This window comes from Stenella coeruleoalba (assembly GCF_951394435.1).
Source record: "Stenella coeruleoalba genome assembly, chromosome: 1".
NCBI classification, from domain to species: domain Eukaryota; kingdom Metazoa; phylum Chordata; class Mammalia; order Artiodactyla; family Delphinidae; genus Stenella; species Stenella coeruleoalba.
The window spans coordinates 60,233,622-60,253,922 of record NC_137169.1 but is presented as its reverse complement, the minus strand read 5'-3'; the positions used below and the strand labels follow the sequence as shown (position 1 = coordinate 60,253,922).

General features: G+C 36.1%; 1 protein-coding gene across 1 annotated transcript in view; it reads right to left on the bottom strand.

Annotated features, from left to right (window-relative positions):
- Positions 1 to 20,301, bottom strand: part of LOC307187549 (leucine-rich repeat-containing protein 7-like) — a gene marked incomplete at its 3' end in the record, with an annotated part of 81,787 nt that overhangs the window by 39,201 nt on the left and 22,285 nt on the right. The window contains exon 3 of the mRNA XM_079923743.1: positions 13,023 to 13,244. Within this exon, the coding sequence (XP_079779869.1) occupies positions 13,023 to 13,244 (222 nt within the window). The remainder of the gene's footprint in view (positions 1 to 13,022; positions 13,245 to 20,301) is intronic.

The window sequence follows — 20,301 nt, the reverse complement described above, 5'->3', positions numbered from 1 at the left end:
TACTTTTGTTTTTCCCATATATCTGTGCATTTCCAATTAAATTATTTAAAATTTGGGCTATACCTTTCTAATGTGAAAATTTTATATTGTATAACATAATATGTGGAAGGTGTACACTTTGGGCTTTCTCCAGGCCACTATAAAAACTGAAAGGAAACATATGCAACAGATTTTATTTACAAAGTAAATTGCTGAGGGTACTTTCTAGTCATTCTCTTTCAAGGTAGTGACTATATCTATTTTATATTATTGTCAATCTGGAAGGCACTAGAAAATCTTAGGAAAACAAATTTCATATGTGCCAAGTATCTGAAGAACTGCTTCAATATATTTTTTAATAATAGAAATAATAAAGATGACACTATGGTTTTATAAATATGACAAACAACCACAAATTCTGATCTGAAGCTAGGCTCCCCTTGGGCACACTATGGTATGGCTAATAGGTTGTGTTGGGACTGCTATGTTCCATAAAGCATGTCAGACAGAGTATTCATCTCACATAGAAGGAGTTCCACCTGTCTGCTAAGGCCCAAAGGGGCCATAAAATGTGAGAGGAGGGAATGCCTCACAGCCAAGAAACAGTCTGAAACTAAAAGGGTTTAGCAAAGAGGAAATGCAGTGTTCTAGAAAAAGGTCAGATCTAGGAGGCTAATAAATAGCTTATTCAATGAAAATCAGCTTTTCTATTTTTTATTAAGTTATTGATATCAATGAGTGAAATTGCTGGCTGAAGATAACAGCAACAGTTTGGCAGGAAATGGTGCATTTGCTTCTTTCAGAGTCTGCTTCCATCATTTGACTACTTGATATATCTGGTTTGTGTTAATCTTGCTCTGATTAAAATACTGGGTCATAACTTGGAGAAGCCCATGAAAAAATGGATTGTAATGTAGCAGTGAGGCTCTGTGAAGTCGTAATGTATAATCTCTGGAAGGCAGTGATCTCATTTGGTCTTGCAATGCTCTAAAACCTAGTAGCAAGAACAAAGGAAATACGTGTGTGTGGGTGGGCACATGTGCGTGAGGTGTAATTCAGGATTAGAGAATTGCATTGCAGAAAGATACCTGGTGATGCTGTAATTAACGTGCTTCGTATGCTTTGTTCTAGTGACCATTCTCTTTCCTAGCAGTATGTATTATGAAGCTTTTAGTGGATACCTGCTGTTTTTGCTGCTCAAGATCCATTCATTCTTTGTCTGGCAGTTATAACCTCAAATTCTCTTTGAAAACCACCCACTTCTTTATTCTCAGCCTGTATGCTCTCAGTGAATCATGTTATCTAGACCTAAAGCAAAGCACTGGATCCCCTAAAAATATGATTTATTATAGGATGAGCAGGTCACTTGATCAACTAGGAGTAATGAGATGGCTATTAGGATTTTCAGGAAAGAGAATCTTGCTCTTTCTTGCTTGTTTTACGTCTGAGAGAGTCTGAAGCTCTTGAGCTATCTTTCTATCACGAGGAGAAAGCCTTTTTGGCACAGGAACCAGCCCACAGAGAGAGAAGTCATGATTTCCTCTGCGCCTAGCATTAAGCCTTATCTGAAGCTTCCTCCATCTCTGGAGTTCCAGCTGATATGAGTTTAAACATTCTCCTTTGGCTTAAGTCTTATTAGGTTGAGTCACTCATAATCAAGAGGCATAGCTGACTAAATAAATTGAGAAGAAACTTGCTTATTTGTAGACATAAAAGAATTGATTTATCTTAAAAGAAAAAAATTATACACTTGTTAGAAAATGCTTTTGGGAAATGAAGTGAGCAGAATTTCAAATATTCTGTACTGTAAGAAATTCAAGGTAAATTTTTGATCTATTTAAGGACTGTTAATTGCTGAAGCATCAAGAAAGGACTTTGTAACTAAAAATGTTTCACCTCTGAGGCCATTTCCAGCTTTGAACCCTGAGAGTATTAACATAGAGAAGGTCTGGTGAAGAGACATCCACATTCCGCATGGAGTTTTAATCAAGTAGGACATCTGAATCACCTCTGAATGTCTATTATGTTATCTCTTCATTGACTATCTACAACAGTGGCTGGTACATCGTTAACACTCAATTAACTTTTGGTTGAATAAATAAATTGGTAATATGCATGTGTGACAAAAGATACTCTCAATTATTCACTGTCAAAAGTATATGATGACTCTTTCTTAAAACATGTGATGAGTTTTTCGAAGATATGCCAGTTATTCAAAGAAGTGCTCCAATTATATTGTTAACTGCTTGGAAAAACCGCTGTAACTTTGAAAATGAAAATGGATGTAGAAATCATGATTCATGCCTTTATGCCACAAATATTTATTGATTTTCTACTAAGTGCTAGGCACCTTATCAGACAGACAAAAAATCCTTGCCCTCATGGAACTTACATTCTAATGGGGAAGACAGATAGTAAACATGTGAACAGGAAGTAATTTCAGATAGTGATATGAGCTGTGCAAAAAAATAAAGCAGGAAAGTAAGTACAGTTTGACGGAACAGGAGTGAGGAGCTATTTTAGTTGGAGTAGCTAAGAAAGGCCTCTCTGAGGATGTGACATTTGAGCAGAAATGTGAATGAGATAAAGGATCAAGCAACAGACAATAAGAAAAATGGGAAAACTATTCCAGGCAGGGAGAACAGCAATTTTAAATGCCCTGAAGACAGATGGATCTTTGTAAAGTCAAAGGACAACAAGACGGCATATGGACAGACATATAGATCAGTGAAATAGAACGGAGAATCAAGATATAAACCCTAACATTTGTGGTCATTTGATTTTCAACAAAAGGTCTAAGATAATTCAATGAGGAAAGAATAATTTTTTAAACAAATGGTATAGGGACAACTGGATATCTACATGAAAAATAATGATTTTTACCTGTACCTCATACCATACACAAAAATTAATGCAAAATAAATCAGGGACTGAAGTGCAAGAGCTAAAACTATAAACCTTTAGGAAGAAAATACAAGTAAATCTCCGTCATCTTGAGTTAAGCAATGATTTCTTAGATATGAAACCAAATGTTATAAAGGAGATGACTGACTTTATCAAAATTAAAAACTTTGGTGCCTTAAAGAGACCATCAAGAAAGTGAAAAGACAACCTACAGAATGGGAGAAAATATTTTGTATCTGGAATATATGAACGACAGTTACAGTTCAAATAACCTAATTAAAAAATGGGCAAAGAATTTTAATAGACATTTACCCAAAGAAGATATATGAATGACTAATAAACACACGAAAAGCTACTCAACATCATTAGTTATTGGAGAAATGTAGATTAAAAACACAATGAGAGGGGCTTCCCTGGTGGTGCAGCGGTTGAGAGTCCGCCTGCCGATGCAGGGGACACGGGTTCGTGCCCCGGTCCGGGAAGATCCCACATGCCGCGGAGCGGCTGGGCCTGTGGGCCATGGCCGCTGAGCCTGCGCGTCCGGAGCCTGTGCTCCGCAACGGGAGAGGCCACAACAGTGAGAGGTCCGCGTACCGCAAAAAAAAACCACAAAAAATCCCAAAAAAACCCACAATGAGATACTATCAATACTTCACAAGATGGCTATAATAAAAAAAGAAAGACAATAACAAATATTGGTGAGGATGTGGAGAAATTAGAACACTCACATTGCTGGTGGGAGTAAAATGTGGCAGACACTTTAGAAAAGAGTTTAGAAGCTCCTTAAAATTGATAAACATAATTACCATATAACCCAGCAAGTTCATTCCTAGGTAACTACCCAAGCACAATAAAAATGTACCTTCACACACAAATTTGTACATGAATGTTCAAAAAGTGGAAAGAACGCAAATGTCTGTCACCTGATGAATGCATAAGCAATATATGGTATAGCCATATAATGGAATATTATTTGGCAGTAAAAAGGAATGAATTACTGATATGTGCTACACTAAGCACATTATGCTAATTAAAATTAGCCAGTCACAAAAAACTTCATATGTCCTATGATCTCATTTATATGAAATGTCCAGAATAGACAAATGTATAGAGATACAATGTAGATGAATGATTGTCTAGGGCTGGGGGCAGAATAGAGGGCAGGGAGTATGGAAGATGACCGCTAATGGGTATAAGGTTTCTTTTTGGAATTATGAAAATGTTTAAAAATTAGATTATGGTGATGGTGGTACAACTGTATAAATATACTAAAAAACACTGAATTGTTCAATTTAAACAGGTGAACTTTACCGTGTGTAAACTATATCAATAAGGCTGTTAAAATCAGCAACAACAACATGATCAGCATGACGAGAGAGAAAATGGCTAAGGAGAGAGTAGAAGGAGAGGAGGCAGGGTCCAGGTCTGTAGGGACTTCATGCCATAGGGAGGATTTATAAGGGTTCAGAAGTTTTCAAGCCACTAGGGATTTTTAAGCAGAAGACTGACATGATCTGATTCATGTTTTAAAGAGATCACTCTGGCAGTGGAAAACAGACTGGAGAAAAGCAACCAGCAAAAGAGAAAACAATTAGGGAGCTACTGAAGTAGATAGGAGTGAGGTGATGGCTGATAAGATGGTAGCAGTGCAGGTGATGAAAAGTGGTGAATTCAGAATATATTTTAATGGAATTGCTGTGACTTGTACGTGGGCTGTGAGAAAGGGAAGTCAAGGATCTTTGGCCATAGCAACAAGATAAATAGAAGAGCCATTAACTAAAATGGGGAAATCTAGAAGAGAAGCAGGTTTGGTAGGGGCAGGGCTGGGAAACAAGAGTTTCTTTTGACTATGCTAAGTTTAAGAAATTCATTGGACATCCAGGTTGAGATATCAACAAGTGGGTAATTGAATATAAACATCTGGAGTACAGGGGAGAGGCCAGAGCTGGAGATGTATAAATCTTGGACTCATCCATCCTGGAAGTGAATGAAATCATACAGGTGTGAGTATGGATACAAAAGAGAAGGGGGTCAAGGTTTGAGCACTGGATCACTCTATCATTTAAAGGTCAGGAACAGAAAAGGAGTCAATAAAGAAATCAGGAAAGAATGGCTAGTGTGGAAAGAGGGAAAGCGGTAGAATAGTGATAGCCAAGTGAAGAAAATTTAAAGAAAGAGTTCAGTCAAGCCACTTGCTGAGAGATCAAATGAGATGATGATGGAGATTTGATTATGGGACTTGACAGAAGTAGAGAGAATGCTTCATGGTACTGAAATTAAACTGGAAATTAAATTTGCTGCTACTTTCACTTTTAGTTCCTGGTCTTATAGGTTATTATATAACAGTGCTTGTACAATAAAGAGTGCTATGCAATGATAAGGTATTATAACTTTTGTTGTGATTTACACTATGTGTATTGCACAGCCATACAAAATCTACATAAAACTTCTCTGCATTCCCAAAATTTCTAACAAGGCTGTGTCATAGACTAAAAAAGGTAATAATTATAAAAATATATAAATGTTAATATTAAAAATTTTTTTTTGATACTTCTATTTTCATATCTTTTTCTGTTGTGTATCAGAGATGCAAGTCCAACTAAAAGTGCTAATTAAATCTTTTGAAGAAACATACTAATACGCTGATGAATAAAATCCTTTGAGTAGCATTTTCTAGATCTTTCAGAAAAAAATAGCCAACTCTGTACGTAACTAGAAAGTAGAAACTCAAATGTTCTTTCGTCTGTAAATGCATTTTAAAGGTTATTCACTTCATTTCCTTCATTTTAAACTTGAGGAAACCAAGAAGACCATACATATATTTAGTGGAACACTGAAAGAGGCCTTCTGATTCCTACTGTAGTGTTTACTGAATCCTACTATTTGACTAAACATAATTCATAAAGTCAATTTGTAGAATTTGTGGTGTTGAGTTAGACATTATTTGTGTCAAAGTATGAATTTAGAGTTGCAGTATTACTTTGGTTACTGGAGAATAAAATTCTATGGGGAAAATATGCATAAATAGTAGTAATTTAAGTAGAGCAGGATGAGGTATGGGATGTCCCTGAAATCATTTGAGTAAATAATATACATTAAAACCATCTTAATATCTATTTTCTAACCATCTTTATTAAATTATTGCCTTTTAATTTTAAAATTCATGATTAAAAAACCCAAATATTTCCAAGTTTTTCTTCTTATATCAAACACTTAGGATAATGTATTTTTCTTCACTTGGTTCCGAGTGAACCTCACCTGGAACCTCACCTGGATGAGGTGAGGTTAGATGAAGCCTCACCTGGAACCCTTGTGAGCCCTTCAGGCAACTGATCAGAGCATCTAAAGAGATGTCTGAAATCATGTCTTAGCCAAAAGCTTCATGTGCTCCACATATTATTAAGTATCAAAATGATTTCTTCCAGGGTACACTATAGCATCTCCTTCAAGGAGGGTTTCAGAGCTTTGTTTTTATTTCCCCTTGAATACGATGGGTGTGAGCTGCTTTGTATAACTCACAAGGCTTATTCTAATGTAATTCTAATGTAATGTTACAAGTTCTCTTTTAGGCACAAACTTTAGTTCAAATGTATACTCACAGGAACTGGCAGGAAACAGCTATGGAGCTCTGGCCCTCCTGATATGTTAGGTTCATTAGCGGGTATGTCCTCTTGTCTGGGGCAGACATGGACTTGAGGGTGCACTTTTCTATTTTTATTCTTCCAGTGTGGGCTTACTCTTGACCTCTATGTTTGGCTAGAGTGCAGCAGGCTGTAGCATTATGTGGTAGACTCATGAAATTGGATTCTAATTCTAGCTCGACTTCTCTGAATCTTAGATTTTTAGTCAGTAAAACAGGAACTGCTCTATCCACCACAGCACTATTGGTTAGATTAAATCAGTTAATATATGAAAGGATTTTGAGACATTTGAAGCATCATGCTGATGTTTTTCCTTCCTAGTTCTGCTTTGGGGTCTATATGTTCCACATATACAGATATGCTTTGCCTCGGATTATACATTTGCAAAACAGAAAAACCAAGTTTATGTTAGTTTCTATAAAGACTATCCAACAAGTTATGGATGACTTGTGTATACTTCTAAATAGTGTTAATAACACTATGCTATTCAGCTGGCAAATTGCTGAGTTATAGAATATCTCGATATCAGTTCTCAGCCTTGGCTACACAATAGAATCACCTGGGGAATTTCAAAAATTCCCATTACCCAGCTCACATCCAGGCTAATGAAATCAGTTTCTTTGGGGATGAGGCCAGGGCATGAGTATTTTTCAAAGTTCCTGAGCAGCCTCCATCGGGCATCATGGAATTTCCTCAAAAAACTAAAGTAGAACTACCATATGATCCAGTAATTTGACTCCTGGGTATATATCCAGAAAAAACGAAAACACTAATTTGAAAAGATATATGCACCCCAATGTTCATAGAAGCACTGTTTACAATATCCAAGACATGGAAATAACCCAAGTGCCCATAAATAGACAAATGGATAAAGAAGACATAGTATATATACACAATAGAATATTACTCAGCCATAAAAAAAGGATGAAATTTTTCCATTTGCAGCAACATGGATGAACTTGGAGTGTATTATGCTAAATGAAATAAGTAAGACAGAGAAAGACAAATACTGTATGATATCACTTATAAGTGGAATCTAAAAAATAGTACAAATGAATATATGCAACACAGAAACAGACTCATAGACATAGAAAACAACCTTGTGGTTACCAAAGGGAAAGGGTTGGGGGAGGGACAAATTAGGGATATGGGATTAACAGATACAAACCATTATGTATAAAATAAACAACAAGAATATATTGTATAGCACAGGGAATTATAGCCATTATCTTGTAGTAACTTATAATGGAATATAATCTGCAAAAATACTGAATCACTATGCTGTATACCTAAAATTAATATGATATTGTTAATCAACTATACATCAATTAAAAAAAAAAGCTGAGCAGATTCTAATGTACAGCTGAGGTTGAGAATATCTGATATAAAGTAATACTTTATTGTGAAGGGGAGGATAAGCTGAATAGTCATTTGGATTGGGAAACAAAGGGAAGAGCTAAGAGAATGGATATGATGGCTAAGAGTTTTCATGTGGAATGGGAAGGAGTCAAATCTTACTTTCTGGCTTTCTTCAGCTCACTGTTTAGTACAACTCTATTAGTCTCTATTATGTTCATCAATAATCAAAAAGGTTTATGCATTATAATACCTTTTCTAAGTAAAATTCCCTGATAATGAACTTCAAGTGACATGCACGTGATTTTGTTGTAGATAATTTGTTAAAAAGAATATCCATTATTACACATCAGATTTCTAGTCTATGGAAATTAATACCTTGAATCTGGGTCGCACATTATGGTTTAAAAATCACTTCCATATATTTTATGCCATTTAATCCTAGAGTAGAAAACAGATGATACTTAACGTCTATGAAAAATAGATATGTAAAAGTAAGTGTATTAAATTAGAATTCTTAGATATTTTGCCTTGTTTTATTGTGATGGGTAGTTTGAAAGTTGAGATGGTTTCATCATTCAGGTGGAACATCAAAGTTTACTAAGTACTTCTTTATGGCTAAAAAAGGCTAAGTGTGCAGGTTAGGTAAAATATGACATTCATTTAAATTCATTCAACTTCATTAGTGGTAGCATTTATTATGTATGTTCATTGCTATATGGAACTTATTTTAATCAGATTAGAAATTCATTAGTTCTTTAGGTCACATTAAGAGATACAGAGGTATACTTTTTCTAATAATAAAACTTTCCATTTGTTGAGTATTTTTGCTTTTCAAAGAATTGGAAGTGTTCATGTGAGTTCCAGTCAGCATACCATCTGTATAAGGCAGTTCTATAACTCTGAATTGTAGCTGAAACACGTTTAACTAATATTATTTGACAGAAAGGGACACTGAGGCCACAGCAATCGTCTGGATCATGTGGTTAATTTAATGGTAAGACTGGTACACAGAACTTGGGTTCTGGGTTAGATCTGGATTAAAATTCCAGCTTGACCAATTATACCGCTCACAAGTAGCTTGACCAATTATACCTCTTACAAGTTACTTATTTTCTCTGTGCCTTGGTTTCTTCATTTATAAAAAGGAAATAAGATTATTGTGAGGATTAAATGAAATAGCGTGTGTAAGCAGGACCAACTATGTAATTAGTGGGGCCTGATGCAAAATGAAAATGTGAGGCTCTTTGTTGAATGATTTTTAAGAATTACAAGCTGGTGACAGCAGAGCATTAAACCAAGTGTGGGGCACTTCCAAATGCAGGACTTTGTGCAGCTGCACAGTTCACACACCATGAAGCCAGGCCTGTGTGTAAGATACATGGTATTTATAGCATAAATACACTTTATATAGTATAAATAGCATAGTAGGCACTCAATGTACGGCAACTGTTGTCTTTTCTTTTCCTACTTTCATTCAGACTTCTCTTCCCTGAATTAAAAAAATGTAGATTCGTTGTAATCGGTTGTTTTTCACCTGTAGCATTCCAATAAGTGATTACTTTTTTAAAGTAAAATCTCCAAGCTTTAGTAGAAATTATTGTGCTTTATCATGCTGCACACAGCATGTTTATTTGTACTATGTTTATTTTTTATTTACTTATTTTTTAACATCTTTATTGGAGTATAATTGCTTTACAATGTTGTGTTAGTTTCTGATGGATAACAAAGTGAATCAGCTATACGTATACATATGTCCCCATATCCCCTCCCTATTGCGCTCCCTCCCACCCTCCCTATCCCACCCCTTTAGGTGGTCACAAAGCACAGAGCTGATCTCCCTGAGCTATGCGGCTGCTTCTCACTAGCTATCTGTTTTACATTTGGTAGTGTATATATATCAATGCTACTCTCTCACTTCATCCCAGCTTACCCTTCTGTACTATGTTTATGATGTCTCCTTGCACTTAAAAATTATGAATGACTTAGATTTTTTCCATATTGTACTTGACCAAATTTAACATTGTTTTTGTAGTAATCATTTAAGAAAACTCTGTTTTCTCTTAATGGCCCTTTTAATGCACCACTAGAAATGCCTTATGAAAATAAAGTAACTTGATTTATATGCCTGAAACCCATATTAGAATTTTCAGTTACCTCCTTGGTCTTTGCACTTCAATTGCTACTCTATAATTTTCGTGTGAAATTATACAGTTCTTAAATGTTTTAAATATTTTCCTCCTTTTTTTTTCTTGTTAAATATGGAAAAAGTCTTGCTTTAAAGGGCACACACACATATTAGAGAGGTCTGAGTTTTTAAAAGAAAAATGAGTTAGGAAGGTAAAAAATACATAAAATATTTTTATTATGAGAGTGAATTACATAACCTCCTTCAGCCTCTTTCTGTTTGTTTGTTTGTTTTCTATCTATAGACTAGGGAGGTTGGACTGATATTCATTAAGTGCCCTCCAGTATTTGAATTCTTAAAATCTTGAATTTTATTTCTTCTGTTTCCTATTTCTTTACTCTCAGGGCCAGGCTTACTTTGTGTGCATGTGTGTACATGTAGAATTGTATCATTGGACTCTCTCAAAAACTTTTTGAATGTTGTTGGTGGGTGGTAATGTTCTCATTTTATAAGGAGAAAAACAGAACCTCAGGAAAGAGTTAATGACTTGTCCAGATTCACACACTTTAATAAAAGTTAACATGGAACTCAAACTCCAAATTCTGAAACCTATTCCTAGTATTCTCTTTCCTGAATGCTATAGAGCTAAACAAAGAAGTGGAGAGGTTTAGAAAAAGAAAAAGAGATGAAAGAAAACAGTGTAGTAGTTGTGGTGTGCTGGAGAATGTTTAAGAGCTGGCTGGGGGAAGGGGAGGGCCCTGGTTTGTAGTATTTGCTCATTTCCCTGGTGTAATTATCCCCACAATTTCAACCTATCAGTGTGGTGTCCCTGAAGGTAGAGTTGGGAAGATATGCACACAGTAATGAGCCAGGATGAGTATGCTCCAGCATGCCACTGGTAGTGGATAAATATTACACTGAATCATGAAAAAGGTTTTGAGAAACTGTCTCCAGATTTATAACTCAGGGGAGGGGGGAGCATAGTTTGGGGACTAGTACTATTGGTTTAAATGCTCCTTAGGCTTTCTCGTGGTCACTCCAAAGTTTTCATCTCAGCATTCCAAACCATTTCAGCCTGAAACCAAGGCAGAAAAAACCAGGAATTCAAAAGGAATTACACTTAAGTACTTTCCTTAATATAACCATTGAATGTTTAAGTTTTTATCTCTCAGTTTGAAAGACACCTGATGTTGTTAGAGCTACAAATCAAAACACTTACAATGACTATAAATACATTCTTTGAAAGAATCATGATATTTTAAGTTTGATAAGCATGTAAACTAAAACTTAATAATCCTCTCATTAAGTCAAGCTATATAATTTATGTATTTTTTGAGAAATAATGTAAAAAAGACCTTTAAATTTAGAGTGTTAAGAATAACTGTATGTTAATACTAACCCTACTATTCAAAGTAAGGGAAACAGAGGGCATTGATCTCAGTGGATTTTAAATGTGCTGATTCTGGGAGAAAAAAATTTTGTAATATCTTATTAATTATTCCTGTTAACAGGAATCATTAAATCAGAGAACTGGATTGAAGTTATGATATTTGTGGGGGAGAGGATATATGAACAATTTTTAACCTAAGCTGCCTGCGGTAAAGAATAATTTAAAAGTTTATTAACTTTTTAGAATTAAAAACCTCACCTCATTACCTGATTAAAGACACCTGTCTGATTTATTTTACCTTAAATCCAACATTTGGCCTAGATCAAGGCAGGATAGGAAGAAGATTATCTTAAAAAACCCTATCTCAGGGCTTCCCTGGTGGCGCAGTGGTTGGGAGTCCGCCTGCTGATGCAGGGGACACGGGTTCGTGCCCTGGTCCCGGAAGATCCCACATGCCGGGGAGTGGCTGGGCCCGTGAACCATGGCCGCTGAGCCTGCGCGTCCGGAGCCTGTGCTCCGCAGCGGGAGAGGCCCCAACAATGAGAGGCCCGCGTACCGCCAAAAAAACCCCCCCAAAAACCCTATCTCAGCTTCAAGAAGGGTATTAAGAAACTCAGGAGATGTCAGGAGCAGCTGGGATCCAAATAATAAATGACCCAACGGCATAAAGGAAAAAACTGGAGAATGAAGATAATCTTGTCTGATATGTTTAGGAAATAAGGACGGTGATACGTGAAGCTTTGAATAAGCAATAATAAAGTGAAACCTTTATAAACCATATTAAGGGGTTAGAGAAGTCAGTGGGAGCTTTGCCTAATTATCTAAAGAATGAAATAAGAGAAATTAATTTTAATTAAATTAATTAAATTAATTTCTCTTACTAATTAATAAGAGAAATTAATTTTCTGAGAGTATTAATATCTTGATGTCTTACTTTCTAACCTTAATATGACTCAACAGATGAGATCTTATTCAGTGTTCTGGCCTTAAGAAAGGAAAGCAGAGTCTACAATGGAAAACCAGATCCTAATTTAAATAGGTCAGAGGAGGAGCAATTCTTTTTTTACTACATGGCACTTATCAATAGCTTTTGGAGCGTTTCATAAATGTTTCCTTCCTAACTGCTCTTTATCATTTTGTTCATAGCAAAGCTTTATCTCTGTATTACTCAAAAATCAGAAGATAAAACTTTTAAAAAATGTTCCCACAAATCGAGGGGAATATACAGTTCAGTTTTTACACTGTCGATGTCACCAAAGGCCTTGGTAAATATACCTCATCCATTGAAGCTCTTTGTAACATTCAAAAGCTGTGCCGCAGAGCTAAATTGGAGTTGGGAGTGGGCAGAAGGAGGTGCAGGATAAACCAGAAAAAAACTATTCCAATTCATCAATTTTTCTTTATGTGAAATGGGCATTTTACCAAGCATCAATTACTCTATGTTGTAGTTCTTAACCAATGAAAATAATGATAAAATCCCTGCAAAGAGTGCTCTACTCCATTCAACATGGTGACAGCATTAATGTGTCGCAAACTACATTAATGAGGGAAGGCAAACCACGGATTTATGGGACTTTCCCCAAATATTTCCTGAAAATTTATCAATTATAAAAACTCTACTCACCTGCTCTGGATAGCCATCCATACTCCTTTGCCCTTTAGTTTGAATTAAGCACCGTCCAGGCTGAGGTCCCCGGGTGGCCTGTGAAGAGGGGATCTGAATAGGCAATGGTGACTGAAACTGCTGGATGGTCACTTTGTTTATGTTTCCCTCATATGGCTGCTGCTCCCGGCTACGATGTTGAAGGCTCTGGGACCCCATCAAGGTCTGGATGTGGCTGCCTGCCTGTGGAGAAGATAATCTGTCAGAAGGTTTGTGGTGTTGAAAGGATGTGATTAAATTAGAAAAAAGAAAGTACAGAATACTTCTCCAGTAAGTAAAGTGGCATAATTTGGGCTTTCAGCCATGGCTAGGAAGGATAATGAAAAAACAGTAAGGGTCTGCCTGCTGTGGTTTGTGAAAATGCTAATATCGGAGCAAGGTCACGTTAAATACACTTGTCATCTGATGGCTTGCCAAAGCTTATTTTAGCCCCCATTTTAAGGAAACAAAGTTCAGTTTGGAAAATCTCAAGAAGAAAAAAAAGTCACAACTTAAAAAATAAAGTAGAGTTCTATCTGGCATTTCATTTAGAATAATAGCAGGGAGAGAGATGTAATATATGAAACATCAGGGAGAAAATTATAGAAGCTACTTTCTAATTCTGCAGCAAAAGAACTGAATTGCATATTTGCCTTTATGCCACACACATGTATAGGAAGCTTGTTCAGGTGAGTATAATCAATATTTATTAATTTTCTGCAATATTAAATCAAGAGTATGGTTTTTGCAATCTTTAAGTTCCATTAAAAATTAATCATGTGATAAATTCCTGCAAATATCTGTAGCCTGTAGAAGCACTAGATATGGAAAGGTCTTTAAAGTGAACTCTGCATGCAGATCATCTTCACATGAGCTTTCAGAGAGACTTAACAGTACCTCATTTAAAACAACAATGATCATTTATCAGCCCTTGAGGGTGGTTGCTAGAGGAGAAAGGGCATGCTTACTTTGGTCTCCCATCTTTAAATGACTGGTGCCTAATCCTGTTTCTCGTTCATTCCGATTTTCTTACCTTCATTCTAGCATGGGCTCCTTGAGTCATTCTACCTGATATCTTTTCTGTCAAGCAAGCAGTTCTGTTTGTGAGCTGATAACCTAGAACATGCCATTTGTTTATTTATTTAGCCATGCCTCGCAGCTTGTGGGGCTCTTAATTCCCCGACCAGGGATCAAACCTGTGCCCCCTGCAGTGGAAGGGCAGAGTCCTAACCACTGGACTGCCAGGGAAGTCCCCTAGAATGTGCCTTTTAAAATTAAGTATGGTTTAACATGGAGGTCTAACATGGGAAGTGAATGCTTATCTTTAATACTTTTAAACCTATGTTTTAATGCTGTGCTTGGTACTTCACCCAATGGATTACTTCCTGAATCCATTGTCTTTCTTTTGACCTTTTAAGGATAGGTAATTTGGAATTTAAAAGTAAATTTCACCTTAGAATTCATTAGTTAGGAAAGTTTGTGAATTTTCCTGACTAATCAAGATTTTTAATTACTATGAAAAAGTCAGATTGGAGGTATAAAGGAAAAATTATTAAACAAGTATTCAAGGAAAAGATGAATTTTAATTATTTTAAAGTTCTTAAAGAAGAGCAACATAAGAGACATAGGAGATGACAGTGATCACACAAAATCATTTAGAGAGGGAAGGCATGTTTTTTGATTCCAAACAAGAGGTAATTTCAGTGAAGAAAATATTCAAAATTATTATTTAGCAATATGCAAGGGAAAGAAAAAAATCATTTGATTATATTTTAGATATCCAACTGATTGTCTTATCATGTACAACTTTTTACATTCAAAAACAGTAAAGATATTTCAGTCATGAGAAACTGGAGGAAAAGATGCAAAATAAAGTTTCAGGCTATAACAGCACAATAACAAAACAATTATCAATCTAATACTGTCTAATGCAACCAGGGATCAGAAAATTACGACAGCATAAACACAACTAAGATAACCTCATAAAGGGCAAATGTGTATTTCTCTAATGTATCTATTTCCTTCTCAGAAATCTAAATGAAAGATGTCATAACTTTCTCAGCCATTCTAGAAGACTGAACACCCTTCTGGTCGAGTTTTTCCTCGTTGCAAATTCAATTCTCTCCTACCTCCTTGGAATTTCATGTTCTCTTGTTTGGTAGGCAAGGAAAGCCATGATAAACCCAGTATCACATTTGGGGCTGCTGTACTCTGAATGAAGTCACTGGCCTGATGAGTTATTTAGTTAGAGAAAATGATTTCCTGGAGCTAGAGGAACTGGGGGTGTAGGTGGACTAAGGCTGACTGGCCTGGCTACTGAACATTTATATCTGCTTCTCACATCCACTGGTATAATACTCATGGGTCTTCAGTTAGTCCTTGAGCCAATGGGAAAGAGGAAGACTGGTTGTTTAATTGAAAGTGACAGACAAGCAAATAATTTTTATACCCAGAAAAACTTAGAGAGCTCCAGAACATAGCTTTAGTCCCACAATGCATAATCCATTAGAAAGTCAATAATGACTGCTTAATAATAATTTCATTGATTACAATATTCTGGTAATGGTCTATCTAAGGGTAAAAAAACATAGATATTATAGAACCATAATACCCTTTAGACTTATTTTTATGGTTTATTTTTTCCTTCTGATGGGACAGTTTAAACTTTAATTATGCTTTGATTTGAAACTCTTTGAGGGCAAGCACCACATCTTACTTACCATCTTTAATAACTGGCACAGTAACTGGCACTTAAGAAGCAATGGCTACTATTCAAATACTAGGTGCTAGATAATGTACTAAAACTTACCTTATACATATTGCCTCCTTTAATCCTTACAATAGCATTAAGGGATAATTATTATTAGTTATTATTACTTAATTTTACTGAGGAGGAAACTAAGGCTTGGAGAGGTTAAGTAACTTTCCCCAGTAATTTGCACAACTGGTAAACTGGCCGGACTGGGATTTGAACCAAGGCTGTCTGGCAATCAGAGTTCATGCTCTTAAACATAAAATTACATTGCAACCACCATTCCCCAGAATTGTCTCTCTTCCTACAATAGTTGAACTATGAAATGAAAAGAAACCACAGAAAGGAACAGAAGGATCTGATTGTTAAGGAAGGATATATTAAATTTCTTTAGCAGCTCTTCAATTTGCCAAAGGGCCATTCCTACTTATTGAATTAGGTCTATTATCTATTTTAGATCCTACGTATTTGACTTAGAACTTTATACTTGAGCAATTAGGAGGATACTCTGTGTATTTAGTAATCTTTCCATGATTATGAAATAATGACACTCATGTTCACAGGTGGCTTGGCAAAGCATAAAGTGGGCATGGAAGGAACATTCTGTAAAATGATTCTGTTCACATCAGTAGCAGTTTTTTCACTCTTTATTGGGGCTACCGGGTGCAATAAATGAGGATGGGGAATGACAGCTATAGAAAGCAAAGAATTAACACTAAATTCTTTGTGAAGGTAAGCAAATATGAATGACACAAGACATCTGAAGGGACAATTACGGTGTGGAGGGACTGTAAAGAGTAAGTTATTTTGACTGGCACAGAGGCTTAAGAAAGGTAATAAGGATGCTCATGATGAAGTACAAAGGACTGATGAAAATGTAGGAAATATCGAGACTGGATTCGTTCAGATAGAGGGTTAGCTATGAGGACACTGACTCATACTGAAGGAGAATTTGAACATGAAGGTTTCTAAAAAGGCTGAGGTACACATTTTGAATGATAAAAAGAAATAGAGATTTGACATTTGTTTTGAACTTTCAATGGGAGGTTGGATAAAATAACATGTATTTGAGAATAGTGATGGAATATGATGTTTTCAAGTTGACCCAAAACCATACTGTCAAAGTTTATGGGGAAAACTTCAATATCCATAGGACCCAAGGAAATATTTATGTCAAAGCCACAGAAAAGAAATGTGATTTGATACCAAATGGCACTGTTCATACGCAATTCATCTCACAGCTCATCAGGCTTATTATGTGGAAATTTGAAGTGTTTGGGAGGTTTTGTATGGTATAAAATAAATGACTTTTTCACTACAACAAAGTTTTGGTTCACACTATTTTCTTAGAAAAGAGTGTTAGACTGAGAAGTTTATTACTCAATTTGGTTGTCACTTTTACTACCCATCTTTGCTCTTGGACCACTTGTGGTGCTCCCAAAAATCAAACACAGTCTCAAAGGATGACAGTTTATGTCACTGAGAATATTCAAATGGGTACAACTCATTCTCTAAAATTAAGTTCAAAAGAGTTCTAAAGATGTTTGGGGTCAGCGTCAACAATACAGAATTACATACAGAGGATAATTAAGTAACTGATTTCAAGGAAACATCAGCACTCATTTAAATGAGTCAGTTTCAGTAATTTTGTAAAACAAAAACAAAACAGTCCTATCACTTTCTATCTGCACCATGTACTCTGCAGTGTTTCTCCTCCCTTTGTTTTTTTTAACATGCACTTTTGGTTTTAGAAATTGAGACAGTAGGATTTCTGCTTCTGGTATGTGGAGTAGGTATACTGTTCCCTATTCCCTCCATTAAGAACAATGAAAAACTCTGGACATTGTACATAAACAAATATAGGAAAACTCTGGGAAGTAGACTGAAGAAGCCAAGGACCAAGTAACAAGATGGTGGTAAATTTCTCAGGTTTTATTTTTGTGTCATATATCCCAGACTAGGAGTTGAAAAAGTGGGCATCCCCTAAAATGCCAGCCAGTGCAGACAACAAAAGCCCCAACAAAAGCCTACTCTCTCTAGCCAAAGAACCAGGAAAAAAGGGCATCCAAGCAAGACAGAAAACTTTCAGATTGCTCTACTACAGCCAAACAACATGGAAAGAACTGTGGTCCCATCTCAACAATGACAGCAAAGGCCAAGTGGGAAGCTGATACTTCTACCCTTATAGGGATTTAACAAGGCACAACACTCCTGCTGGGGTGGTGTCAGAGAAGGCCAAGTAAGGTGTCACTGCATTCATCCCCACTGGCCAGCAGTAAACCACTCCTCACCCAGTGGTGTTAATGGAGACCACATAAGGAGCATGAACTTACACTCTGACCCAGGAGTAATGAGGCACTCCTCTACCTTCCCATTAGGGTGGTTAGAGGAGGTCTTAATAGAGAGTCAGGATTTTCTCCATCACCCAATTATAATGAGGCTACTCCCACTGAGGTATCAGTGGGGCCATCTGGGAGCTGGAACTTCAATCCCCACCTAGCAATAACAAGGAGACTTTGCCTCAAGTGTCACTGGATGCTAAATGGAAAAATTGGACTTGTACCTCCACTTGGCCAAAATGAGGTGCTCCACCATTCCTCAAATGGAGTGGTGTCAGAGAAGGCCAGCTGCAACACATGGTTAAATACAATCCAGAGTTTTATAACATATTATGAAAATGTCTAGGTTTTAATCATACCAAGAACAAGGAAGATCTCAAACAATGAAAAAAAGACCACCAATAGAGGCCAACATTGAGAAGACAGAAATTAGAATTACCTGACAAAGATTTTTAAGACAACAATTAAAAAAGTGCTTCAATGACCAATTACACAAATGCTTGAAAAAAACTAAAAAATAGAAAATTCTGAAGAAATATAATGTCTTAGCTAAGAAACAGAAGATGTAAAGAAGAAACAAATAGAAATTTTAGAGCTGGAAAATACAATAACTGAAAAGCTCTGTGAGTAGACTTAACATCAGAATGTAGAGAACAGAGGAAAGAAATTATCTAATCTGTAACGGAGAGAAAACACATTGAAAAAAAACCAAACAGTCTCAGAGACTCTGTTCAAAAGTTCCAACAGTAATATCAAAAAAGAGGAGAAAGAAAGTGGAGCTGAAAAATTAAAAGAAGAAATAATGGCTGAAAAATTCTGAAATTTGGCAAATCTTATAGATTTAAGAAGCAGAGAGAATACCACACAGGGTAAACCCAAAGAAATCCATGCACAAACACATGATAATCAAACTTGTGAAAACTAAAGACAAAGGAGAAATCTTAAAAGCAGCTGGAGAAAAATGACGTCTTACCTATAGAGGAAAAACAATTTGAATGACAGTGGATATCTCATCAAAAACCATGGAGGACAGGGCTTCCCTGGTGGCCCAGTGGTTGAGAGTCCGCCTGCCGATGCAGGGGACACGGGTTTGTGCCTGGTCCAGGAAGATCCCACATGTCGCAGAGTGGCTGTGCCTGTGAGCCATGGCCGCTGAGCCTGCACGTCCAGAGCCTGCGCTCCGCAATGGGAGAGGCCACAACAGTGAGAGGCCCTTGTACCGCAAAAAAAAAAAAACAACAAAAAAACCCCATGGAGGACAGAGGAAGTGACACAATATTTTTCAAGTGCTGAAGGAAAAGAATTGTCACCCCAACGTCCTATACTTGTGAAAATATTCTTCAGTAATTAAAGAGAAATTGAAACATTCTCAGATGAGGGAAAATGAAGAGTATCTGTCACCACTAGACTTATCCTAAAATAATAGCTAAAGGAATTTCTCTAAATCAAAAGAAAATGATAAAAGAAGAAAATTTGGAACATTAGGAAAGGAGAAAGAACATGGCAAGCAAATATATGGGTAAAAAAAAAAAAGCTCTCTTTTTCCTCTTGAATTTTCAAAATTATGTTTGATGATTGAAGTAAAATTATGTTACTGTCTGAGGTGATTCTAAATGTATATACACTGAGGAGGGTGAAGGGACATAAAAGAAGGTAAGGTTTCTATACTTCAGTTGAACTGCTAAGTGATGATGCTAGTAGACTCTTATAAGTTATGTATATGTAATGCAATACCAGGAACAATAACTAAAAAAGCTACACAAAAAGATATACTAGAAACACTGTAGATAAATCAAAATTAAATTCTAAAAAGAATTCAAACACCTCAGAAGAAGCAGGAAAAAGAAATTAGAGAAGCAAAAAAAGAGACAAACAGAAAAAAAGAACTTAAATTAAGACCTAAACCTTAATGTGTCAAATTAAATTAAATGCATAGAGATTAAATACACAAATTAAAAGACAGATCTTGGTAGGCTGGATTAAAGAACATTATTCAACTATATGCAGACTATAAGAAGTCACTTCAACTATAACGAGCTAGGCAGGTAGATATTAAAAGAATCAAAAATAAATATCATGCAAATATGAATTAAAGGAAATGATAGGTGGCTACATTAATACTAGATAAAGTAGATTTCAGAGCAAAGAAAATGTACTAGGAATAAAGAGG